Consider the following 22,652-nt stretch of genomic DNA (forward strand, 5'->3'; position numbering starts at 1 on the left):
TAATATATGCAGAGAAAAAAAAAAAAAAAAACTTGCAGAGGGAAAAAAAAAAGTAACTTAGTCCTTGTTTTCTCCAGGTGAATAGAAATGCAGATATTTGAATCTGGGAGGTATCCATACATATATTTCTTTCCCTTTCTTTTTTATATAGAGGAGGAAATAGACCCTACAAGATATTCAGTTGGTTAACAAAAGAGAAACACTGACTTGATAATTTGGAGTGTTTGACTTTGAATTTTATTTTGCCACTAGGATTCATTTTGTTTGTTCGTTCATTTTACTCAACAAACACTGAGCATGTTGTGTATCAGACATCCTACCAAAAGCTGGGGGTTCACGTGTGGGTCGTGTCCTCAGGCACTAGGTTGTGGGCAGCTTTCTGGAAGAAGAGCGGCTCAGCTGAGACCTGTCACATGGGTGGTGGTTAGCCTGACCAGATTGGAGGAAGAACGTTTCAGGAAGATGGGACCAAATGGGCAGAGACTTAGAGAGGAGGGAGAAGACGTCTGAGAAACTTGAAAGGAATGCAAAGAGTGGTGATGTCACGCGATCAGACTAGAGCGGAAAGCGGAAGTGAGGTCACAAAGCCGTCGGATTCCATCTCCTGCCTGTGAACCACGGCTGGACTTGGCTAGACCCAGACACACCAGTGCCCGGCTCCTTTCTGTTCACTACTTGTTACCACAGTGGACCTCTGATGGACTGAATGATCTACAACCTGACTTCAGAATGATGAGTTCTTGGTCCTCTAAGGGCCCGTGTGTAGCACCTGTTGAATTATGGTCCATACGTGGTCACTCCCCCTGCTGGTGGAGCCGCACATGAGATGCCCTGGGGGCAGACCTGATTGGCTAATGCTCGTTACTCATGTGTTTTGCATGGACACTCTGCACACGTGCTTTCCACATTGTCTTTTTCAGTACAGTTTCATAAGTTTTATTGCTTCATCGGTTTTTGTTAACAAACACATCTTTGGATATATTGGCCAGAGTCTCTTGGGCTATGGTGAGTTAACAGGTATTTTTTGTTTTACATTGTTTGTAGGTCAGTATCTCTGATACCTTTATCAATGTGTCTGTACTGTCATCTACTATTATGGGAAAAATTTTAAATACTTACCCTGCTGTAATTCATCACAGTTGAATGATTAGCATTTCTTTAGATCAGGGGTCACCTAACTAGGGCCCGTGGGTCAAGTCCAGAAGGCTGCTTGTTTTTGAGTAAAGTTTTATTGGAAAAGAGCACTGTTCGTTTCTTTACATTGTCTATTATTGCTTTCATGCTACAAGGGGAGAGTTGAGTAGTTGTAGCAGAGACCATGTAGCCCCAAACTAAAACTGTTTACTCTTTGGCCCTTCAAAGAAAGATCTTTGTGCCCCATCATTTATTAATGTTGGTGTGGTTTTTAATGATAATTGGAACATTAATTATGAGAGCCTTTTAAACCACATATCCAAAAACTGAGTTTATTTTTCAAAGAAAATTGCATCTAGAGTAGTAAGCTTAGTTTCATCAAGCCTCATACAATGTTGCCATTTGGGTAGAGTTTGGGAAGAAATTTAGAGGATACAAAAGAGAAAAGAGAATATATGACAATACCTGTAAAATTCTAGAATTGATGAGTGAGTGAGTAGTGTTTATAAGAATGAGCAGGCAGGAGGGAAGGAGGAGGGGGTGTTTTGCGTTGCGATGAATCTGCGCTGGATCCATTCTTCTAGGCATCCTCAGGGGCCAGCTCTGCACTTCACCTGCAACTGGTTACTAAACAGGTAACAGAAAGTCTTGGGAAAGAACAGCAGATTGGCTAGTGCTTCAGGCGCGGCGCCGGCCAGATTATTTATTTTTTTCCCGGGGTAGAATGTGATACCCTATAGAAAATGAATGAAGCAGCCCAGAGTCTCCTTTTAAGACTTTTGTATTAAACTTGTCTTTGGTGAATGTATTTCAAAATGATTATATCTTAAAGATTTTATTTACTTGCACCTGAAGAAGGTCATTTTGTTTGCATGATACTCACCTCTCTTCAGAAGATTCAATTGAGTGTTACGGTAAAAGAGTTCTGAAATTCTGGAAGAAAAGTCCTTATTTTTATCTTTGCTTCCACTACTTTGGCTGGTCATACAGTAACCAGTTCCTAGCTTGGGGTTAATGTAAGTATTTCTTCTGCCTCTGACTAACCTCCAGAGCATTCTGGTTCTCCTTCCAACGTGAAGATGAGCTGAAGCCATGGAGACAGAGGTTGACACAGAAAAATAGGAGGCCTGAAGGAAAGGGTTTGGTGTGAGAGTCATTTCTTCTTACTCCCTTCTTTCCTCCTTTCTTCCAGAATGTGGAATTGAAGGGGGCAGCCAGCTGTATAGAAGAGATGGGGAGAGAGCACTTCAGTTCTAGAAAGTTCATAGAAAGTCATCCTTAGAGTTGGTGGTTAACACTAGGGAGAGGGTCGCTTTACATTAATTCTTAAGACTAAAGACGTTGGTGTTTTAAGAATCGATTAATTCATATGATGGGATGGGGACCCTAAGAGACAGGGGTCATAATCCGTGTACAAAAGGACAAGGTTTAATTTTGACTGACCCGATGCTGATGTATCAATTTAATTTGCTCTTTCAGGTCACTAAGAAAAGAAAAGTAAGCATTTGATTGAATTCACTCATTAATTAATTGAGAATGTAGAATCCGTTAGGTTTGTCCTGAAATTCCCTTATCTGGTGTTTATGTGGCTCTTATATCTAAAATAGGCAAGGCTATTTTTTTGTATAGGAATTCTTTCTTTGTTATCAAAATAAACTGTAAATATGAGATAGGTGCAAAAGTTTCATAGTGGGTAGAAATGACTGAAAAGTTTGTGAAAATGTGTAATTTCTGAGACAAAACCAAATGTTTAGTTTGATGTGATTCACACTTGTTTAAATTAGTAAACTGCTCTGTTCAAGGAAGCTGTAAATAAATAAATAAATAAATAAATAAATACTCTCCTATTTAAGGTTACCACCAGAGAAAAGTCTTAAACAAATTTGGATCATTCATCCTTCCATAGAAAGAGCTTTATTAAATGAAAGTGTGTATAACAGTGTAAAATAATGCTTAGCAAATATTCTTAAACAGATGTACTACTACTATACTTATTTAGAATTTTCAGGTCCTTAGTTTTGTAGGCGGAAAAGGCAATGGCACCCCACTCCAGTACTCTTGCCTGGAAAATCCCATGGACAGAGGAACCTGGTAGGCTGCAGTCCATGGGGTCTTGAAGAGTCGGACACGACTGAGCAACTTCACTTTCACTTTTCACTTTCATGCATTGGAGAAGGAAATGGCAATCCACACCAGTGTTCTTGCCTGGAGAATCCCATGGACGGGGGATCCTGGTGGGCTGTCATCTATGGGGTTGCACAGAGTCGAACACGACTGAAGCGACTTAGCAGCAGCAGTTTTGTAGAAATGGTGCAGTTAAAGCACTTGACATTTCTTGCCCAGCAAAATTAACTCCCCACTCATATACTTGCTTACAAAATTTACTAACCCCTCTGTTCACAGTAGTAAACTTATTTACTGCTACAAAAAAATTTTTGATTCAAACCATAGAGGGTTATTTAAATATATATGAATATATTTTTTAATGTCTCCAGCAGAAACACATGATGAATTTATTACATGTAAAAGCTCTAATTGCCACCTCTTCTTATAACTGGAATCACTTTTGGTAATTTGAAAATAAATACCCACATAAATTTAATTTTATGGGTACGTATCCCTTACTGTAAAAATATTTTTATTCTGTACTAAAAATAGGCATAGACTTTTAATATTGGTAGGTTTTTCTCTTTAATTGGAAAAGAATTGCAAGCTTTCTTTCAAATTTATTTAACTGGAACTTTTTCCATATCCATGTGGCTCAAAACTATCATGGCTTTATATATGAGGTGGGTTTGCCTGTTGGCTATTGTCTGCAAACTTACAAAAGTGCATGAATGATGTGGGGTAAGACTCTATTGTCCGACATTATGAGGCGGTGCATCCGTGTTTGTAATAAAGTCTTGAATGGTCATCTGACTTAGTAACTAGAGATGGCGAATGGGAACGCAAACCACGCAGTGCCCGCCTTCCCTCCACTCAGCCCTGCCACCTCACCCACCGGGACGCGAACGAAGCGAGTGTGGTCCAAGCAACCCCAGGATTTTCCGTGTTAAAGCAAATAAATGGCTTAGCACCTCAGCCCCCCCTTTCAGTGTTTGCTTCTGTATTTAAATGTGTTTGAGGTTTTCAACATCACCAGAACATTGACTGTTAAGAGGCGGAAAACATGCAATTTATAGCAGATGGGTGCAGCCTTTTTTGGCTGTGCTGCAGAAATGGGATCAATCAACAGCACTTCATGCTCCATTTGTCTAACAGAAACCCACCTGGGGAAGCCCCGCGGAATGGTGCCTATTAGGAAAACACCTTAACACATTTCTTTAAATAAAATCTCGCCAGTTGGCATTAATCTGGAAGAAAATGGTTTCTCCATTAACCCTCTCCCGCTTGCACAGGCTCCTGTCTTTTCACCTCTTTTTGAACCAACTTCTCTTATTCTCTTGGCTGGTTAAAAAAAAAAAAAAAAAGACACAACCCAAGAAGCCTTCTAGAGCCCACATCCATAGTGCTGAAACTCTGAAACTTTTTTTCTTCCTAGTTTTTGATCTCATCAGCTTTCTGCAGACTTTACCTGGCAGAGATTTGCTGCTTCTCAATTCGTTTGCCACTTTCTCCACGCGGCCTTTTCTTTGAGTTTCTTGACATCTTTCTCTCCTTTACTGAGGGTGTGGTATGTCAGGAGGGAGTGTTAGCAGCCAGGGGAGCCCCTGCAACCTTCACTGCTCAACCAGCCAGTGCCCAGACAGCGGGAGGTTTCATGGGGGGATGAAATGAAAATCAGGTGCTTTGGAGGGTCCGCGCCGCCACGCATTAATCGCTTTTCTGTCTGCTTCTGGTAACTTTTCCAGGTGTAAAGTGGATATCTCAGCCCTCCCACTCAAGCAAGCCAACTGCTTGGAGCTGCCATTGGAAAGCTGCCAGGGGACCCTTCTGATGCTGGTCACCCTCACGCCCTGTTCAGGGGTCTCGGTCTCAGATCTGTGTGTGTGCCCCTTGGCAGACCCCAACGAGAGAAAGCAGATCGCCCAGCGCTTTGTGAGTGCTCTGCCTTGCTACGCCCCCTCCCCACCCCACGCCCACTCCACCTTTAAGCTGAAACAAAGTCTGGGAATTGAAAAACTGCATCCAAAGAGATCTTTGTCCAAAGTTCAGTGGTATTTCTCCTAAACAAGACATCAGACATGGAAGTTAATGGCTAGTGAAAAGGTGAAAGTAGATTTTCGAATTCGCTTTCCTATTTAAAAGCCAGAGAAAGTGTTTGGATATTTTACCATTCAGGATCTCTTTGGAGAAAACTGAAATCCTCAAGGGGGCAAAAGGTTGTTTAGCATGTTTGTATATATGAATAGGTATTTTTATTTTATTTTGTTTGTCTTTTACTTTTATTTTATATTGAAGTATAGTCGATTTACTGAGTTGGCCAGGAAACATTTGTTTGGGTTTTTCCATAGGATGTTAGGAAAAATTTGAATGAACTTTTTGGTCAAACTAATGCACTGTTGTGTTAGTTTTAGGTTTACAGCAAAATTATTCAATTATACTTGTACATACATCCATTTGTTTTCAGATTCTTCTCCCACATAGGTTATTGCTGAATGTTGAGTAAAGTCCCCTGTGCTATACAGTAGGTCCTTGTTGACTATCTATTTTATATAGAGTAGTGTGTGTATGTTATTCCCAAAGTCCTAATTTACCCCTCCCCCTAAGTTTCCTGTGTGGTAACCATAAATTTGCTTTTGAAATCTGTAAGTCTGTTTTTGTTTTGTTAAAAAAAAATTAATTTATATTATTTTTAGGAATTTTAATATAAATTCACAAAAATTGCTTTTTATAAACCAAATATTAATGTTTGCAATGTTGGGCATACGTTTCTAGACCCTCTTAAGATCAAGTGAGAAAGTACTTGTGTCTTCTAAAGCAAAACAAAGCCCTAGAGAGGCATGGGAGACTTGTTTCACACTCCCCTGGATAAGAACTGCTTGTGAATTTTTGCCTAACTAGTTGCAATGTTCTTAAAAGTCCACTCAGCATTTTTAAATCAAATGGGTTTGTCCTCGTCATTATTTCTTGTGCTCTTGCTTTCTCGGTGTCTTTATTTGCATTCTGGTTTTATTCCATCTTCTTTGTAAATCAATACGTTTATTTTACTGCCACACACATGAAAGGTGCGTTTTAAGAAAGTGGCATGGAAATGAAGCAAAGATGAATCCCAATTTAATGGGAATATTATTCTCAGCGTAAACTTAAGTGTCTCCAGACTCCTTCACTGTGCAAGGTGTATTGATTAATTGAATAGTCCTTTATCTTCAGGACTACAAAGTCTAGCCACGCATCTTATTGACAACACAAGATTCTGCACGCAAGGTTGACATACTTTAAAGAAGTTTTGACAAAATCCACTTTTAATATTCTCTTTGATGACTTTACTTTAGCAAATGAAAAGAAAGCAAAAGTCTCCCAAATTTCCCATGGACAAATCGCAAAATTTTCCAAATTCATGAAGAGTTTCATGTATTTATAAGGTGACATTAGGTAAGATCAAAATGACTGCTTTGCATAATGCCTCAAGATTTGGGGAGTACTAATTTAAAAGAGGTTTGAAAAGGTAGAATCAAAATAAAAAGATCAAGTGTTTGTTTGTTTTTTGATCTAGACAGCTGGCCAGTGTTTAAGAGGGAAAGAACACTGCATTGTAAGATACAAGTTCCAGATCCCTGGATTTGTTTTTTAGGTTTTGAGAATAGATAATCTTCAAAGGCATTTCACCTCAAAATTATGAAAATATTTTATTTCAAATGTGTCCATCTTAACTTAAATACTAGTTGTTTTTTTTTTTTTTTTTAAGATTGAAAATTCTATTTGAAAAACCAGCTTCTAAAAGTTCTTAGGAATGGTGCATATTTGTTAGGCAAACCTTAACTGTTATTAAGCTTTTGTGATTCTGACCTGAAATGCCTAAATAATAGGGGTTTTACTACCCTTCCATAAATCTCTGGGATCAACTTATCACAGGTTTTTAGTTATCTAATGATGATGGAAATATTGTATCCAAAGGTTTGAAAGTACATCTTTTTCAGCAGATGTGTTTTGGAGGCAGGCAAAGAGCATTTATCTGCTTATCTTTTTCTTGCACAATTTCTAAACGATGTAGTGTGATAGACATTTAAATATTTCTGTAAACGCTTAAGAATTATCAGTAGGTATATTAGAGCTTTGGCACATGCCAACTAAAAATTAAAGTAAATGTGATTATAGAGCAGTACTGGATGTGCAGTCTCTAATGAATAGATCCTGCTTCCCTGGTGGCTCGGAGGTTAAAGCGTCTGCCTACAATGCGGGAGACGTGGGTTCGATCCCTGGGTCGGAAAGATCCCCTGGAGAAGGAAACGGCAACCCGCTCCAGTATTCTTGCCTGGAGAATCCCATGGATGGAGGAGCCTGGCGGGCTATAATCCGTGGGGTTGCAAAGAGTCGGACAGGACTGAGCAACTTCACTTTCACTTTCACTCTTTCTGGTGGTAATATGTATCCAGGAAGGGTCCAAGTTTAGTTCTCTGATACCCATAAACTTTATTCTAGCTGAGTCAGAATAATGTTGCCTTTTAGGGTGATTTAAAAGTTTCATTATAGAGAAAGAAGAAGGAACAGAGAATCAATGTCATTTTACACCCATTTTCCTGGTGGGATGTCTGTGCTATCACCAGGGGGTGATGTTAAAAGTAGATTGCATGTGCTTTGTAATTTGTTTATTTTAAAACTGAAGTTAATTAATTCTCAGTCAGTTTGAATCTGATTGTTGCAAATGCTGAAGTTCCCTGTTGACTGATATAAGGAGGTTTGGAACTTCTCCTAGCTTTGCATGAGAAAGGTTATGATAAATCCAGAAGGTACTTCCTGTAGGACTTGGTGGCATTAAACAAGGTATCAGAAAGCTGTGTTCATTGGATCTCCTTTCCTCCCGCAGTGCTTACAGAACTCCCTGAAAGATATGAAGGACGTCGGCATTTTGCAAGTGAAGGTTTTAAAGGCGGTAGATCTCTTAGCAGCAGATTTCTCAGGTATAAAAATCTTTTTCACCTTTTTTTTTTCATTTTTATTTATTCCCTGACTTGAAATGATCCGATGGCAAACTGAAATGTTTTACTCAGTAGAAGCATGTACAGAGAAATCATACTCTTTCAAGCAGAGTCAGAAGAAAAAGTGCAAACAGGTTCTCTCACTTTACATTTTTCACATTATCCTTTGCAAATAATCTTGCTGTGATTAGGTAATGTGCTAGTCCCTTTGGCTTTCAGAGATATTTGTGGGTGATTCGTGTCATGACTTCTTTACCAGTTAAATGTCTGAAGTTTTTCAAGCGGACATCGGAAGACAGACCGACGTCTGTCCTTCTCTCTCGCTGTACTGTGGACATAGTGTTCCGTCCTTGGCAGAGTGTATGGTGTAGTGCCTGGATCCTCAGTCCAACTGGCTGGCACGTTTCTGTAACAGCAACCAAAGTCTGGGCCATGGAACCACTTTGCCATTGATATGGTGTTGTATGAAATTTCTCTTGGTGCTTCATGAATTGGAACTTATAGACAGAGGCTAGAGCAGACCTGCTCTGTGATGAATTCTGCTTGACTAAGATGAGAATGATCCAGACATTCCAGTGTCTGATTAGACAATGGCTCTCCTCTCCTTGCTAAATTGTACCCTTGTACTAGCAGTTTAAACACCTCTATGGCAGTTTACTTACCAAGTAAACTGATGAATATGAAGAATGTTACACAACATGGAGCTATCTATTAATGCAGTAGCGGATTTTTGTTGTTTTTATAGTTTTAGAATGTGGTCTACTCTCTGTATTTGTGTAACCTCAACTTCTGAGGCTGGGGTAGCTCAAACTCTGGAAAAGAGATTGTTAATTAGAAGCACTTTATATTACAAAAATTATAGAATATATAAGTTTAGAAAAGAGTTCTCCTCATTCTCCTTCAAAAAATGAGCCAGTGGAAATCATTCTACAAGATGATCACAGTGTTAAGGAAATGTCCAGTGAGAATATTTAAAAAATGCTTTTTTGCCCAATATGAATATAAAAATTCTGTTTGTGGATGAAATACTTCAATAAGGGCTTCTGATATTCATCAGTTTACTTACAAATGCTTATATAGGCTTAGATTGATTTAGAAATTTTCCTTTCTTTTGAAACTTTTATGAAAACACTTATTTCAGATGTTGCATGTGCCTTCGTCAGAAGTAATTTTAGTTTTCATCACTAAAATGCATGTAAAATTATTTACCAGTTTTTCAGTGCAAATCGTGTCTTACTTCCATCTCAGTGTTTCGATACGGCACTTTTTGAATCTGTGATTGTTGATGGCTCAGTAACATCATCTCAAGGCCCAGGAACTCATATATGCTTTCAAGCAGTATTTTCAGAAAAATCTTTTTGTAGTTTTATATTTTGTGATCACCAGGAACTAATTGCAGTGCATTAAAAGACTTGTGTATAGCTACATCCCTATGTGGAAATACTCTTTTAAAACTTACCTTATTTTATGCTTGCTATCAGGTGACTTCCACAAACCATCCTCAAAACTAGGATTTATGGAGGTTGTTTCAGGCCAATGTGAATTCTCCAAAGAGTATTTTCAGTTACAGCTAATAGGAGAGAAACCTGGAAGATGAAAGCTTTTGTAAAGATCAGTCTATAAGGCAAAACCCTCTTTTCAGAAGAATAATATTGGTAGAAAATGCTACCATTTGGTCATTTTCTTTGTATTCAAGATATGCAGTAGGTAGCTTTGGAGTGAAGGTGAGTATTAGAAGATTCCAGTAACAAAAGAAGTAGTTAGAAATCAAATAATGCTATGTTATTTGACTAAATGCCTTGATGTTTTACTGTCTCTATATTACCTATGAGAAAATTATCACTCTTCTGATTTGAAGCAAAGATCCTTGTCATTAGCTAAGCCTTTAGACCATATGGATCTTTATTGTTAGAATCAGATCTCACAGTCTGTGTTCTTTATAGGTTGGCTCACTTCATAGGTGAACAGACTCACTCAGTCTGCTCCACACCAAGGTGTATTGCTTTAGGGCAACAAAGTGGACCTAATCCAGAGTTCTAAAGCAACTTTTCTCTGTGGAAGAAGAAGTGAATTGTGGTTGCTGTGAAGTAGCAATAGGATGTAATTAATACCTCCAAGATGTTAGCCACTATATCATACAGTAGCAACTCACTCTTTTTATTACTGTTGTTGTTATTACCAATTCTCTTGATATGCAGTAAAAAAAAAAAATCCGGCTTCACTTGATCATGGATTAGAAGAGGTATACATCATTGCCAGTGCCAGGAACATTTAAGAAATAAGTAACTATTTGTACCCAGCATTTTCCAGTCAGCCTTATTTATTAATGAGTATTTCATTTTAGTTGCTCAGGAAACAGAGTATTCACCCCTGCAAATAAAAAAGAACTACATTTAAAAATAATCAGTTATTGCAATGTCAATGTATGGCAAAAAAAAAAATCACAATATTGTAAAGTAATTATCATCCAATGAAAATAAATAAATTAATTAAAAATAATTAATTAAAAAACTGCATTTACTCTGCATAGCCAGGGACCTTCTCAAAGAATAATGGTCCTTTCAAAATGGAATTTTCCAACCTTCTTACTTTTTTTAAATGATAGTTTGTGTTTGTTGTTGTTGTAATTGTTTCTTAGAAACAATACCAAATAACCATGATAACTGATGCTTCAAGTTTGTTTTACCTAAAATCAGGGACTCTGATAAAACAAAAGTCCATGGGGGCAGATCTTGGCAGTGGTCCCTATGGAGGTGAAGGTTACAGTTTGCAGAGTGCAGGGACCTGTTGTCCTAGAGGAGAAACGAATGCTTTTGCCAGCTCTGCAATCAGTGGGCTTGCCAATTTTAATGTTGTATCTTTGCAGGTAGCAATTAGAAAAAGAAAATGCCCATCACTCCTGGCTCTGATCAAAGCTAGGAGGGTGTTCCTCACTAGTGGTTACTGATGTTTTGATAATGTGGCCATAAAAAGAAACTTTGGAGAAGTTGAATTCTCATTACTTTCCTGGCATTTCAGAACATTGGAATAATGTATATATCATATATATATAGAAAGAGAGATATACAATGTTAGTTGCTCAGTCCTGTCTGATGCTGCAGTCCCATAGACTGTAACCCACCAGGCTCCTCTGTCCATGAGATTTCCCAGGCAACAATACTGGAGTGAGTTGCCATTTCCTCCAGGGTATCTTCCCTACCCAGGGATCAAACCCAGGTCTCCTGCATAACAGTGTCTACACTGCAGATTCTTTACCATCTGAGCAACTAGAGAAGCCCTTATATGTAATATATCATATATATATATATATGGTATATTTATATATATTATATATATATTTATATATATTTTTTATATATATAAATATTTATATTTATATATATATTTATATGGTATACCATACATAGAAGCATGTGTGTGTACGTGCTAAGTTGCTTCAGTTGCGTCTGACTCTTCGCTCCTCTGTCCATGAAATTCTCCAGGCAAGAATACTGGAGTGGGTTGCTGTGCCTTCCTCTAGGGGATCTTCTTGATCCATGGATCAAACCTGCATTTCCTGCATTGCAGGCAGATTCTTTACCACTGAGCCATCCAGGAAGCCCCATATATATATACATGATATATTATTTATATATCATATACATATATATATATGATATGATATATGTATATGATATATGTACATTCACTGAGATGAATTTCTTTGCTATTATAAATTTAACTTTTTATATAAAGATAAAAATTAGTGCAACCTTCCAAATGTTATAAGATATAAATAACTAAATCTACAAGTTACCAATGTTAAGATATTTACAAAAGATAAAGACTTCAGTGTTCTAAAGTATAACAAAAATTTATAACTTTTTCAAACTAACTCAAATCTTTGATAAATATTTGATAAACTGTTTTATTGTATGATTGAACCTACTCGGTATTAGTTTAAATTTATTTATAACTTTGCATTTTATATGTGTGTCTGACATTTGTATATAAGTGAGAAGACCTTTTATTTTAAAGAATCAGAGGTAATCTAATTTCCCTTGTAGCCCATCCCTCTAAAATTGGTGAAAGATATTTTAATGTTCTCTGTAGCAATATGAGATATGGACAACCATGTGCAGTTATTCTAATACAAGAGCCTGTCAGATATTTTTATTAAAGCATTTGTCTCACAAACACCTTGCCCCAATGTAACCTAAAATCTTTAAGTAATAGGTTATCCAGTCTGATGTCAGTACTTCTGTAGTAAACAAGGCCATAGCCTTGATTCAGAAAACAGATGATAAATTGTACTTTGAAACTCAAGGTGAGTGTAGCTGTTTGTAATGCTTAATAAGACCAACATCCTTCACTCAAAACTCAGCTGTTTAGAGAAGAAATTAATAAAAGCCAAGCAAAAACAATGCAGAGTTTCTTTCATAGACTATAAAACGATAATCAAGTAATTAATAGGTAAATAGAAAAATACGGGACTGAAATATTTTCTGGCCAGAATTGTATTTCAGGGACTTTTCTGGTAATCCAGTGGTTAAGACTTCACCATAGCTGGTAAAATTCTTCATTCTTTCTTTAAGTACCTAATCCTTTCCCAAGAGACTGCAACTCATGCTTTGGATAAATCAGTGTTCAGTTCAACAGTTCATTCATTGAAGATGAAGGTTAGTCCCTGTTTGATTTGTCCTTTATTTTTATGGTAACTGCCTTTCATTTTAATTCCTGTATATTATGGGAAAGATTGAGGGTGGGAGGAGAAGGAGACAACAAAGGATGACTTGGTTGGATGGCATCACCCACTCAATGGACGTGAGTTTGAGCAAACTCCAGGAGACAGTGCAGGACCGGGAAGACTGGTGTGCTGCAGTCCGTGGGGTTGTAAAGAGTCAGACATGACTTAGTGAATGAACAACAACAACAACATACTGAGGTATAGAAGATGTATAGAAACAGGTATGCAAATCTTGGTTCTACCGCGTTCTAGCCATGGGTACACTTAAGCCTTTAGCTTCTCATGGGTATTTTAACAGTTAAGTTGGTGGTGGTAGTGGTAAAGAACCCGCCTGCCAATGCAGGAGACATAAGAGATGCAGGTTTGATCCCTGGGAAGATCCCCTGGAGGAGGAAATGGCAACCCATGCCAGTATTCTTGCCTGGAGAATCCCATGGACAGAGGAGCCTGGTGGGTTACAGTCCATAGCAAAGAGTTGGACTCAACTGAAGTGACTTAACACACAAGTTAAAACCTAAATGAGCTTACTAAACACATATTACATGCTCATTAAATGCTATTCCCATTCTTTGTTAAATTTATTTTTCTAGAGTGTGGTTGACATGGGGAATTTCACAGGTTGTCTTCTTGATATTTTGTTCATAATTTTACTGAATTTTAAATAATGTTGGAAATATCAACAATCATTGCTAATCACAATAGCTTTTCAACACTTTTGGAAATCTATAGTTACCACTCTGATTTTTTTTGTTTCTGTTTTATTGCCTAATAAAGTATAGAAAAAATATGCTTCATGGTAGGAAAATTCTCATACTAAAACCAGTTTAGTGCTTCTATTCACATTTTGTAATATGGATAATAGTTTTATTGATATAAAATATATTTGTGGGCTCATCAATTTTTGTTGTGCATAAAAGTGCTGTTTTGAGAAACTGTTGACCAAAATACTGCAGTTAGATACCATATTGTAGAGGAGAAATATTCCAGCCATATGCTATAATACTGACTTTTGAGTAGTTTTTATAAATTATAACAGTATGTTTTTTGTTGTTTTGGGGGTTTATTTTTTGAAATATAAGACTGCTTGTATCAGAAGGGAAATAGTCTTATAGTTATTGTTCACTGGGACTTTTAAATCACATGTCCATTTTCTAGTTTGTTTTCATTGTCTGCTGTTTAAAGTTGTGTTCATAACAATAGCTCCCCTCTTAAAGATGCTCCATTTTCAAAGGACTGACTATAATTGCAATTTCTAGGAAGCTCAGCGATAGTCATTTAATGCTCTTAATTTATGAGAACCTCATGGCTAGCTGAGCCCAAATCAAGACCAACTTTTAAAAAACACATCAAAAGTGATACAAATCTGCCTTGGCAGGCCATCTGCTTTAATGGTCTGCCAAGGAACATGAACTCTAGTCAATGCATCTAGCTCCGATAGATGCAAGTCTATCGGAGATAGCGCCGTGTGTAACTTATTGGCACCTTGAGAGTGAATGAGTTCAGTTCATTTGTGGTGCTCTGTGAATTAACAGCTTGTTCTACTGGTTGTGTTCCTAGTAAGATCTTTATTTATTCAGCCAATGTACCTCCCCTGTGTGTGAGCCTGTGTTGGGTCCTCGTGACACAGTGCAGGGGGAGAAATTAATCACCGCCTTCACATGGAGTGACTACTAATCCCCCAGTGGTATCTAATGACCGTGCTACTGTCAAGGTCAAGAATAGGGTGTCAGGGTTCATTAAAGGGACACCTGTCTGGTGTTCCTGCAGTTTGTAGCTGAGACATCAGGGATGAGGAGCAGTTAACACAGTAAAGATGAAGAAAAAGCGTTTTCAAGTGAGGGAACAACACATTCCAAGCCTGCAGGGCTTTTCCAAGACGTGTGAGAGGCGAGTGAGACTGGAGAACAGAGGATGGTGACCTTGAGAGGTGAGAAGGCTAATGTATTAGGTGGGACTGGATTATATAGGAACATGCGGTCCGCGGGAAGAAATTACAGATCTTTCTAAGTAGGGAAGTGATGTGATCTCATATGAACTTAAATACTAGTTTATTCTGGTGGCTGTGTAGAGCAAGCATTTTGGAGGTGCAAGAGTGAATCATGGGGAGATGTTAGGCAAATTCGGATGGTGCTGTTTCATGGAGCTTGAGTGAGAATACTGGAGTGGGTTGCCATTCCCTCCTCCAGGGGATCTTCCCAGCCTGGGGATCAAACCCAGGTCTCCCGCATTGCAGGCAGATTCTCTACAGTCTGAGCCACTAGGGAAGCCCCTCACAGGGAACAGAGTTAGAAGGAAAAATTCTCATGTCTCCAGTTCTTGCTCTGTTTGTGCTGGAATATGACAACATCAGAAATGTAGTTAAGCAAACATCTCAGCAAAATTGTCCCCTTCCTTTGTGGACTTCACAGTCTGAAGCGAGACCTATCTGTCCCCACTTCCGGCTGGACATCCACCACTGCTAAGTGATCAGGCCCTCATCTGCAGGACGCCACCGAGGCCATCAGTTGGATCAGAGATGCTTGCAACCCACTCGGAAAAGTAGGAGATCCATGAAATTTAGGTCCAGAATGAAGAGAGATCAGGATTTTCTCTTCTGTTAAAATCCCTCTCAGAGCCCAGCATAGTATTTTCCACATTTTAGGAAACCATAAGTTACTTGTTGAAGGAAGGAGCAGGCATATCATAGCACATGGCATTATAACACCTAAAGTAAATGATCATAGGAGGTTGAGAGGGGAGCTCCCTGGAGTTTAAGGTGGCAAAGAAAGTTCCTTGAAGATGCTACATCTTGATCTAGGCCTTGGAGGTTAGCTGGTCTTTGATTTTTTTTTTTGGAGAGGTGTGGGGCTTGGGAGAGCATTGCAAGGAGAAGCCATTCCACATGCAGAATAAGAGGCAGGACTGAGCCCCGTACCTCTGCGCTGCTCAGGGATGTAGCACAGATGCTCTAACCTTGATAAAGGGTTTAGGATTGGGGTCAGATCAGGATGGATGGTGTGGGTAAGTTGTGAGAGAACATAGACTTCCAGGATGAGCACCAGAGTTGGCTCTAATACGTGATAGTAAGGTTTATCAACAAATGATTAGAGATGATGATGGAACTGAAGGGAGGGATTTTGGAAATGAAGACTGGGGTGGCTGTTGCTCTTATCTGCACCCCCAGCCTGGGCTATAATGTGCCACAATTAGCTTCAGAAATTAGCTTCTTCTAGAAATTCTTTCTTCTAGCCCTGCCCCTTGTATTGACTGACAGTCTGTGGTGGTTCCTGGCTGCCAGATAAATAAAAAGAAATAAATTAAAAAAAAAAATGCTCTGGTCATGGTCTTCCAGGCTTCCAACCAATCTCTTCCTTTATCCACCAGTATCTTACATTTCCTGAGCACCACTATTTAGCTGTATGTGTGTGTGTGTGTGTGTGTGTTTATCCCTGTCTGTATCTGTGTATGCACGGTAAGTCACTTAAGTCATGTCTGACTCTTTGCAACCCCATGGACCTCTGTCCATGGGATTCTCCAGGCAAGAATACTGGAGTGAGTTGCCATGCCCTCCTCCAGGGGATCTTCCTGGCCCAGGGATCAAAGCCAGGTCTCTTAACATCTCCTGCATTGGCAGGTGGGTTCTGTATCTATGCCCATGTATGTATGTATATATCTCTCTATCTGTGTATATCTGTCTCTCTATCACTGTATCTTTCTCTGTATCTATCTGTCTGTCTGCTTAATGAATGTAATGCTCTGATTTCTCCCTGTCTCCTTAGCAAGGACCTACCCATTTCTGCTGGCCAAGTCAGCCACCTCCCAAACCTTGCTCAGAATTCACCTCCACTGTGAAATCTTTCTGGACTTAAGCCAGATAAATTAAATGTCTCTGAACTTTAGTTTCCTCATCTGGAAAATGGCACAAATACTCTTCACCGTATAGAATGGGCATGAGGATTAAAGGAGAACTGCATGAAGCGTGGTTTCTTCCCTGGAGTTGGGAGAGCCTGGCTCCCTCCAGCCAACACCCATCCCTGGGCACCAAAGTCCCCAGCTGCCCCCTCCCACTGGGCCAGGATACTCTTCACAGGGGAGGGGGGCCATGCATACCTTGGCTATGCCTGCATTGGGTCCTTTAAATGAAATTCAGGGCTAAATATAGAACAGAGATGTACAAATGAGCAATAGAAGGGAGATAAGGACAACATATAATCAGAGATCACAGAGGAGAAAGGCTCAGTCCGCTGGCAGAGGGTGTGAGGGAAGTTTTCACTGAAAAGGTGACATTTGCTGAAAAGCGTGATTATTCTGAGAGTTCCTTGAAGGCAATGACTTGGTGGTCCGTGTACATCAGGGCCTGGTTCAGTGCCAAGAGCAGAATGGGAGTTTAATAAATATTTGTCGGATGAATGATGTGACCTCTCAAATACTTTTATTGCTTGTCAATCAACTTCTGTAACTGATATAAAGGTAAAATTATTTAAACGTGAAACCTCCACTTGCTGTTGGAGGAATACAAGTGGATTTTAGCGTGCTGTTCGAAAATAGCAAAGGCTGTTGAGAGCAAGGCGCTGAAACATCGCCGTGAATCTGAATCACCAGTGGTGTAGCCGTGTCAAGGCGACTTGGCATGTGGATGCAGAAGAAGTCATCTGTATGTTTTACCTGTAAAAACAGGGGGAGCAAAGAACAAGAGGGCGGACCCAAGTATAGCTATATCCTTTTGCCTGGTACTGTTTGCTTGGTTCTCTTGGGAAACATTTGGATATTTCATTTGTGATGGGAGATCATTTTATCATGATCAGATAAAAATACTGTTTAAATTTTACTGAAAGTCCCCATCTGTCTGGAATCTTTTTTAAATTTTATTTACTTACCTGTTTATTTTTAATTTTTTTGGCTATACCCTGTGGTACATGGGATCTTAGTTCCCTGACTGGGGATTGAACCCACACCCCCTTCATTGGAAGGCAGAGTCTTAACCACTGGGCCACCAGGGAAGGTCTATCTGGAATCTTTGAAGGGCAAACAATCAGTCCTAAAGTGTGCATGCATTACTCTATAGATGTTTTAATGTCTTTACTTTTTTTTCCTCATCTCTGCCTGTTTCTCCTGGAATATTAATAAATGCAGCATTTTAATGAGCTTTGATGGGATTATCTTCAGAGAGTCAGAGAGTCAGTGCAGTGTCTTCCCCGGAGGCACACAACAGAAGCTCCCAGTTTCTGGAATGAAGTCTGTTGCTCATTACCTGGGACAGCAGAGTGTGTGATCGAGAGCGGGGTGGGCAGGACTCAGCCCACCTGTGCAGGCCAGGCCCCTGACTCCCTGCTGGGGGACCCCAGGGCTTTCAGTGCAAGTGTCAGACGGCTTTCCCCAAGCCAGTGCTGATGGAATGTCACGCCAGTGTCTCCAGAGGAGCAGCCCTGACACCTCCCAACAGTCTGACGGACGGTTAAGTAGCTGTTTCAGTTTGGGTTGAGGAGCTCAGCATCGTCTACCAGAGTGTTAAGCCAAAAGTTCACAGTTATTCAAGAGATGTCGTGACCTTCTCCACTGACTTCTGACTTCTCCACTGACTCCACTGACTTCTCTTCTGACTTTGCTTAATATTACAATCCTTAGGGCCATCATGTTGTTTCAAATGGCAGTATCTCACTTTTTTATGTCAGGTACCTCCCCACTGAAACCCCACCCTGTACCCTGTGAGACACAGCCCCGGAGGAAGACCTGCCTTTCTAATTCAAGTATAGTTAATTTACCATGTTGTGTTACTTTCAGGTGCACAGCAAAATGATTCAGTTACACACACACACACACGCACATGCACACACATGCACATGCACACCCACACGTGTGTGTGTATATATTCCTTTTCAGATTCTTTTCCATTAGAGATTGTTGCAAAGTATTGTTTCTATGCTCTACAGTAGGTCCTTGCTGGTTATCTAATTCATTAGTATGAATAGGCTTCCCAGATGACTCAGTGGTAAAGAATCCACATGTAATACAGGAGGCACAGGTTTGATTCCTTGGTTGGGAATATCTCCTGGAGGAGGAAATGACAATCCTGTCTAGTATTCTTGTGGGGAAAATCCCATGGAAAGAGGATCCTGGCAGCCTACAGTCCATGGGGTCACAAAGAGCCTGATGCGACTGAACACGCATCAAACGTACCTGCAAACAGTGTGCATCTGTTAATCCCAGACTCCTAGTTTATCTCCCCACTTCCATCCCCTTTAGTAACCATACATTTGCTTTCTATGTCTGTGAGTCTGTTTCTATTTGGCAAGTAAGTTCATTTGTATAATTTTTTTTTAACCAACTTTACAACAGATACCAAAGGAACTTCTCTAGGTAGAAAAGGCCAAAATGAAAAAAAGGAAAATTATGAAATGTATCATTTTTCCAGATTCCACATATAAGTGATATCATATGTGATATCATTTGGTATTTGGCATGGTATTTTCAGATTCCACATGGAAGTGATATCATATGGTATTTGTCTTCCTCTACCTGACTTTGCTTAATATTACAATCCTTAGGGCCATCATGTTGCTTCAAATGGCATTATCTCACTTTTTTATGTCTGAGTAAAAAACTTCTTAAAGAAGCAAGACTTTTTAAAAATGAAGATAGATTTGTGTGTGTTTGATTTGGGCTGCTCAACATCTGAAACCCCTTGTAGGATTGGGGTGCTTCTCTTGTATCTTTTGGAGAAGGGATTCTGATTTGCTTTCATTCAGTGGGAAGCCAGTATGTTCTCCCTTCCTGAGCCCTGGAATTTAGGAGATGGAGATTTGTTAGGCAGGGCAGTCCCTTTATATCTCCATCAAGTGAGGCAAAGAAGCAGGCTTGGAGAATGCATATTAGAAGCAGCTACACTTAGGGGGGCCTCCCTGGTGGCTCAGCAGTAAAGAATCCACTTGCAATGCAGGAGATGCGGGTTTAACCCCTGGGTCATGAAGAGTCCCTGGAGAAGGAAATGGCTACCCACTCCAGTATTCTTGGCTGGAGAATCCCATGGACAGAGGAGCCTGGTGGGCTACAGTCCAATGGAACCGCAAAGAGTTAGACATGACTAAGCAAATAAACAATAACATTTAGCGCTTGGATCAGAAATCTCTGTGAAGCCAGTTTTCCTGGGAAGAGAGATTTACCGAGATTCTGTGCCTGAGTATCCCTCAGCCTTTGGTTTCCAGTAACTTCAAACCTGAGTTTCCAGTCTGTGCACTGATCCTGAGTTGTTGTTTAGTCACTAGTCTTGTGCAACTCTTTGAGACCGCATGGACAGCGCACACCAGGCTCCTCTGTCCTCCACTATCTCCTGGAGTTTGCTCAAGGTCATTTCCATTGAGACCTCATGGACAGCGCACACCAGGCTCCTCTGTCCTCCACTATCTCCTGGAGTTTGCTCAAGGTCATTTCCATTGAGTTGGTGATGCCATCCAACCATCTCATCCTCTGCTGCCTCCTCCTCCTTTTGCCCTCAATCTTTCCCAGCATCTCGCTCTTTTTTCAGTGAGTTGGCTCTTCTCATCAGATGGCCAAAGTACTGGAGCTTAAGCTTCAGCGTAAAGCCCTTCCAAATGAATATTTGGTGTTGATTTCCTTTAGGATTGATTGATCCTGAGAGCTGTTTGCTATTATTTTGACAAATTCCTTTGCTGCTAAGTTTAGTCAGGGATCCTTTCCACTGCTTGTAACTGACAACCCCGACACATTCATCTGTGTCCGCAGCTCGATCCCCGTCTACTGGCCACTGAGATAATAGTCTTGGCTTAAAAGGTCTGGCCAGTCATATAAGTGTCCAGGCCACTAGTCAGCTGAATGGAATATCCTGTTAAAGCTGACTCTTAGCCAGGCAGCTGCTCTTCTTGTCTTCTGTTTTTGAAATATCTTCATGCAAGTGTCTGCACACGTGTCTGTCTAAGGATGTGCAGCACCTCAGAGCCCCTAGTTATTAAGTTCATTGAATGTAGGTTCACTGGCCTGAATGGTAAGCCAGTAGGTCATGTGGCCCGAGTAATGTCCGTGTTAGGCCTTGGTCTGGATTCCTTGGCCATTTGTTGGAGGTACATCTGTCTTTATGCCCCCAATTTATTCAGCACACACTGCTTTATAGAGCGCCTGTGTGTGCAGAGTCAGGCCATGTGTTCACATCCTGTGGATGTAAGAGACCCTGATGGTTCTCTAGATCCCTCTGTCAAGCTGAACAAAAGGGGAGAGACTTCTTACATGGTCACTGTCTGGGTTCCCCTTTGAATTCTGGTTTTTCTAATATATTTTTTTTTCTTTTGGATGCTGTATGAGGTGAGATGGAAAAAGAAGTGAGATGGGAGAAGTAAAGGTTTGGCCTCATTATTTTTTAAGATTAAAAACTTTGAATTTACCTTGGGAAATTAGACTTCTGCATGTCTCTGAGCACCAAAAGTATCCCATGTGTATTTTCGTAATTTACTGACTATCTCAGATCAGATGTGTGTGTATGGCCACTCAATTCCAGAGCAGAGTTTTAACTGCTAAATAGCCATCATGGTGGTGGTTTAGTTGCTGAGTTGTGTCCGACTCTTGCTACCCCATGGACTGTATCCCTCCAGGCTCCTCTATCCATGGGATTTCCCAGGCAAGAATACCGGAATGGGTTGCCATTTCCTCCTCCAGGGGATCCTCCCAACCCAGAGATTGGGAGATTGTTTATCGTTGAGCCACCAAAATAGCCATGATTATACTTTTTCTCATTTTTCTCATCACCCTGGAGAAGCATGTCAGTTATCATAGACTTCCAATTGTAGATGAGTAATTATATTCACTCAAAGAGAATTTAGAAAGGAAACAGAGATGTGCTTCTGTTTTCAAACAAAACACAGACGTGGGGCCCGTCACGTGCCACTTCGACACCTGCTCTTGTGAATCCTGTGTTGCCATTGCTCGCAAGGCCGCGTCTGGGTTGCACGTCAGTCCCAGCCCTGTAAGTTCCCTGACACCTGGCTTTCCCACGCAGAGTTTACAGGGCTTTCTAAAAAAAGAAGCTCACCTTTGATCTTTCAGCAAGCACAGTTTTTTTTTTTTTAATTGGAGTATAGTTGATTTACAATGCCATATTAATTTCTGTTGTACAGCAAAATGACAGTTATACCTATAGTCATCTTTTCATGCTGTTTTATACTCCTCTTTTTCATACTCTTTCTTACTATGGTTTATCACAGAATATTGAATATAGTTCTCTATGCTCTGCACAGGAGCCTTGTTTATCCATCCTGTGTATAATACTTTGCATCTGCTAACCCCAAACTCCCACATCGTCCTTCTCTCATCTTCCCCCTTGGCAAACACAAGTCTGTTCTTTACCAGCTAGCACAATTGTATTACTATAATATGTGGAATCTTAAGATGCGGTACAAATGAATTTATTTACAAAACAGAAACAGATTCCCAGACTTAGAAAACAAAGTTAGGGTTGCCAAAGGGATTGAGGTGAGGGGAGGGATAGATTAGGCGTTTAGCATTAACATATACACACTGTTACGTATAAAATAATCAGCAAGGACCTGCTGTGTAGCACAGGGAGCTCAATATTCTGTAATAACCTAAAGAGTAAAAGAATCTATGAAAGAGTAGATATATGTATAGCTGAATCACTGTGATATATGGAAACTAATACAATGTTATAAATCAACTCCAATATAAAATAATTAAAAAATAATATTGTTTTTGTTTAGTCACTCAGTCAT

General features: G+C 39.9%; 1 protein-coding gene across 8 annotated transcripts in view; it reads left to right on the forward strand.

Moving 5' to 3' along the window:
* Positions 1-22,652, forward strand: part of MCTP2 (multiple C2 and transmembrane domain containing 2) — a 261,080-nt gene that overhangs the window by 126,099 nt on the left and 112,329 nt on the right. For all 8 annotated transcript variants that reach the window (XM_086365352.1, XM_086365345.1, XM_086365348.1 and 5 more), the window contains 2 exons: positions 4,986-5,172; positions 8,102-8,195. In XM_086365352.1, coding sequence (XP_086221478.1) covers positions 4,986-5,172; positions 8,102-8,195 — 281 coding nt within the window. The remainder of the gene's footprint in view (positions 1-4,985; positions 5,173-8,101; positions 8,196-22,652) is intronic.

This window comes from Bos grunniens, chromosome 21 (genome assembly GCF_055505025.1).
Source record: "Bos grunniens cultivar Pamir isolate PY7600 chromosome 21, Bosgru_T2T1.0, whole genome shotgun sequence".
NCBI classification, from domain to species: Eukaryota; Metazoa; Chordata; class Mammalia; order Artiodactyla; family Bovidae; genus Bos; species Bos grunniens.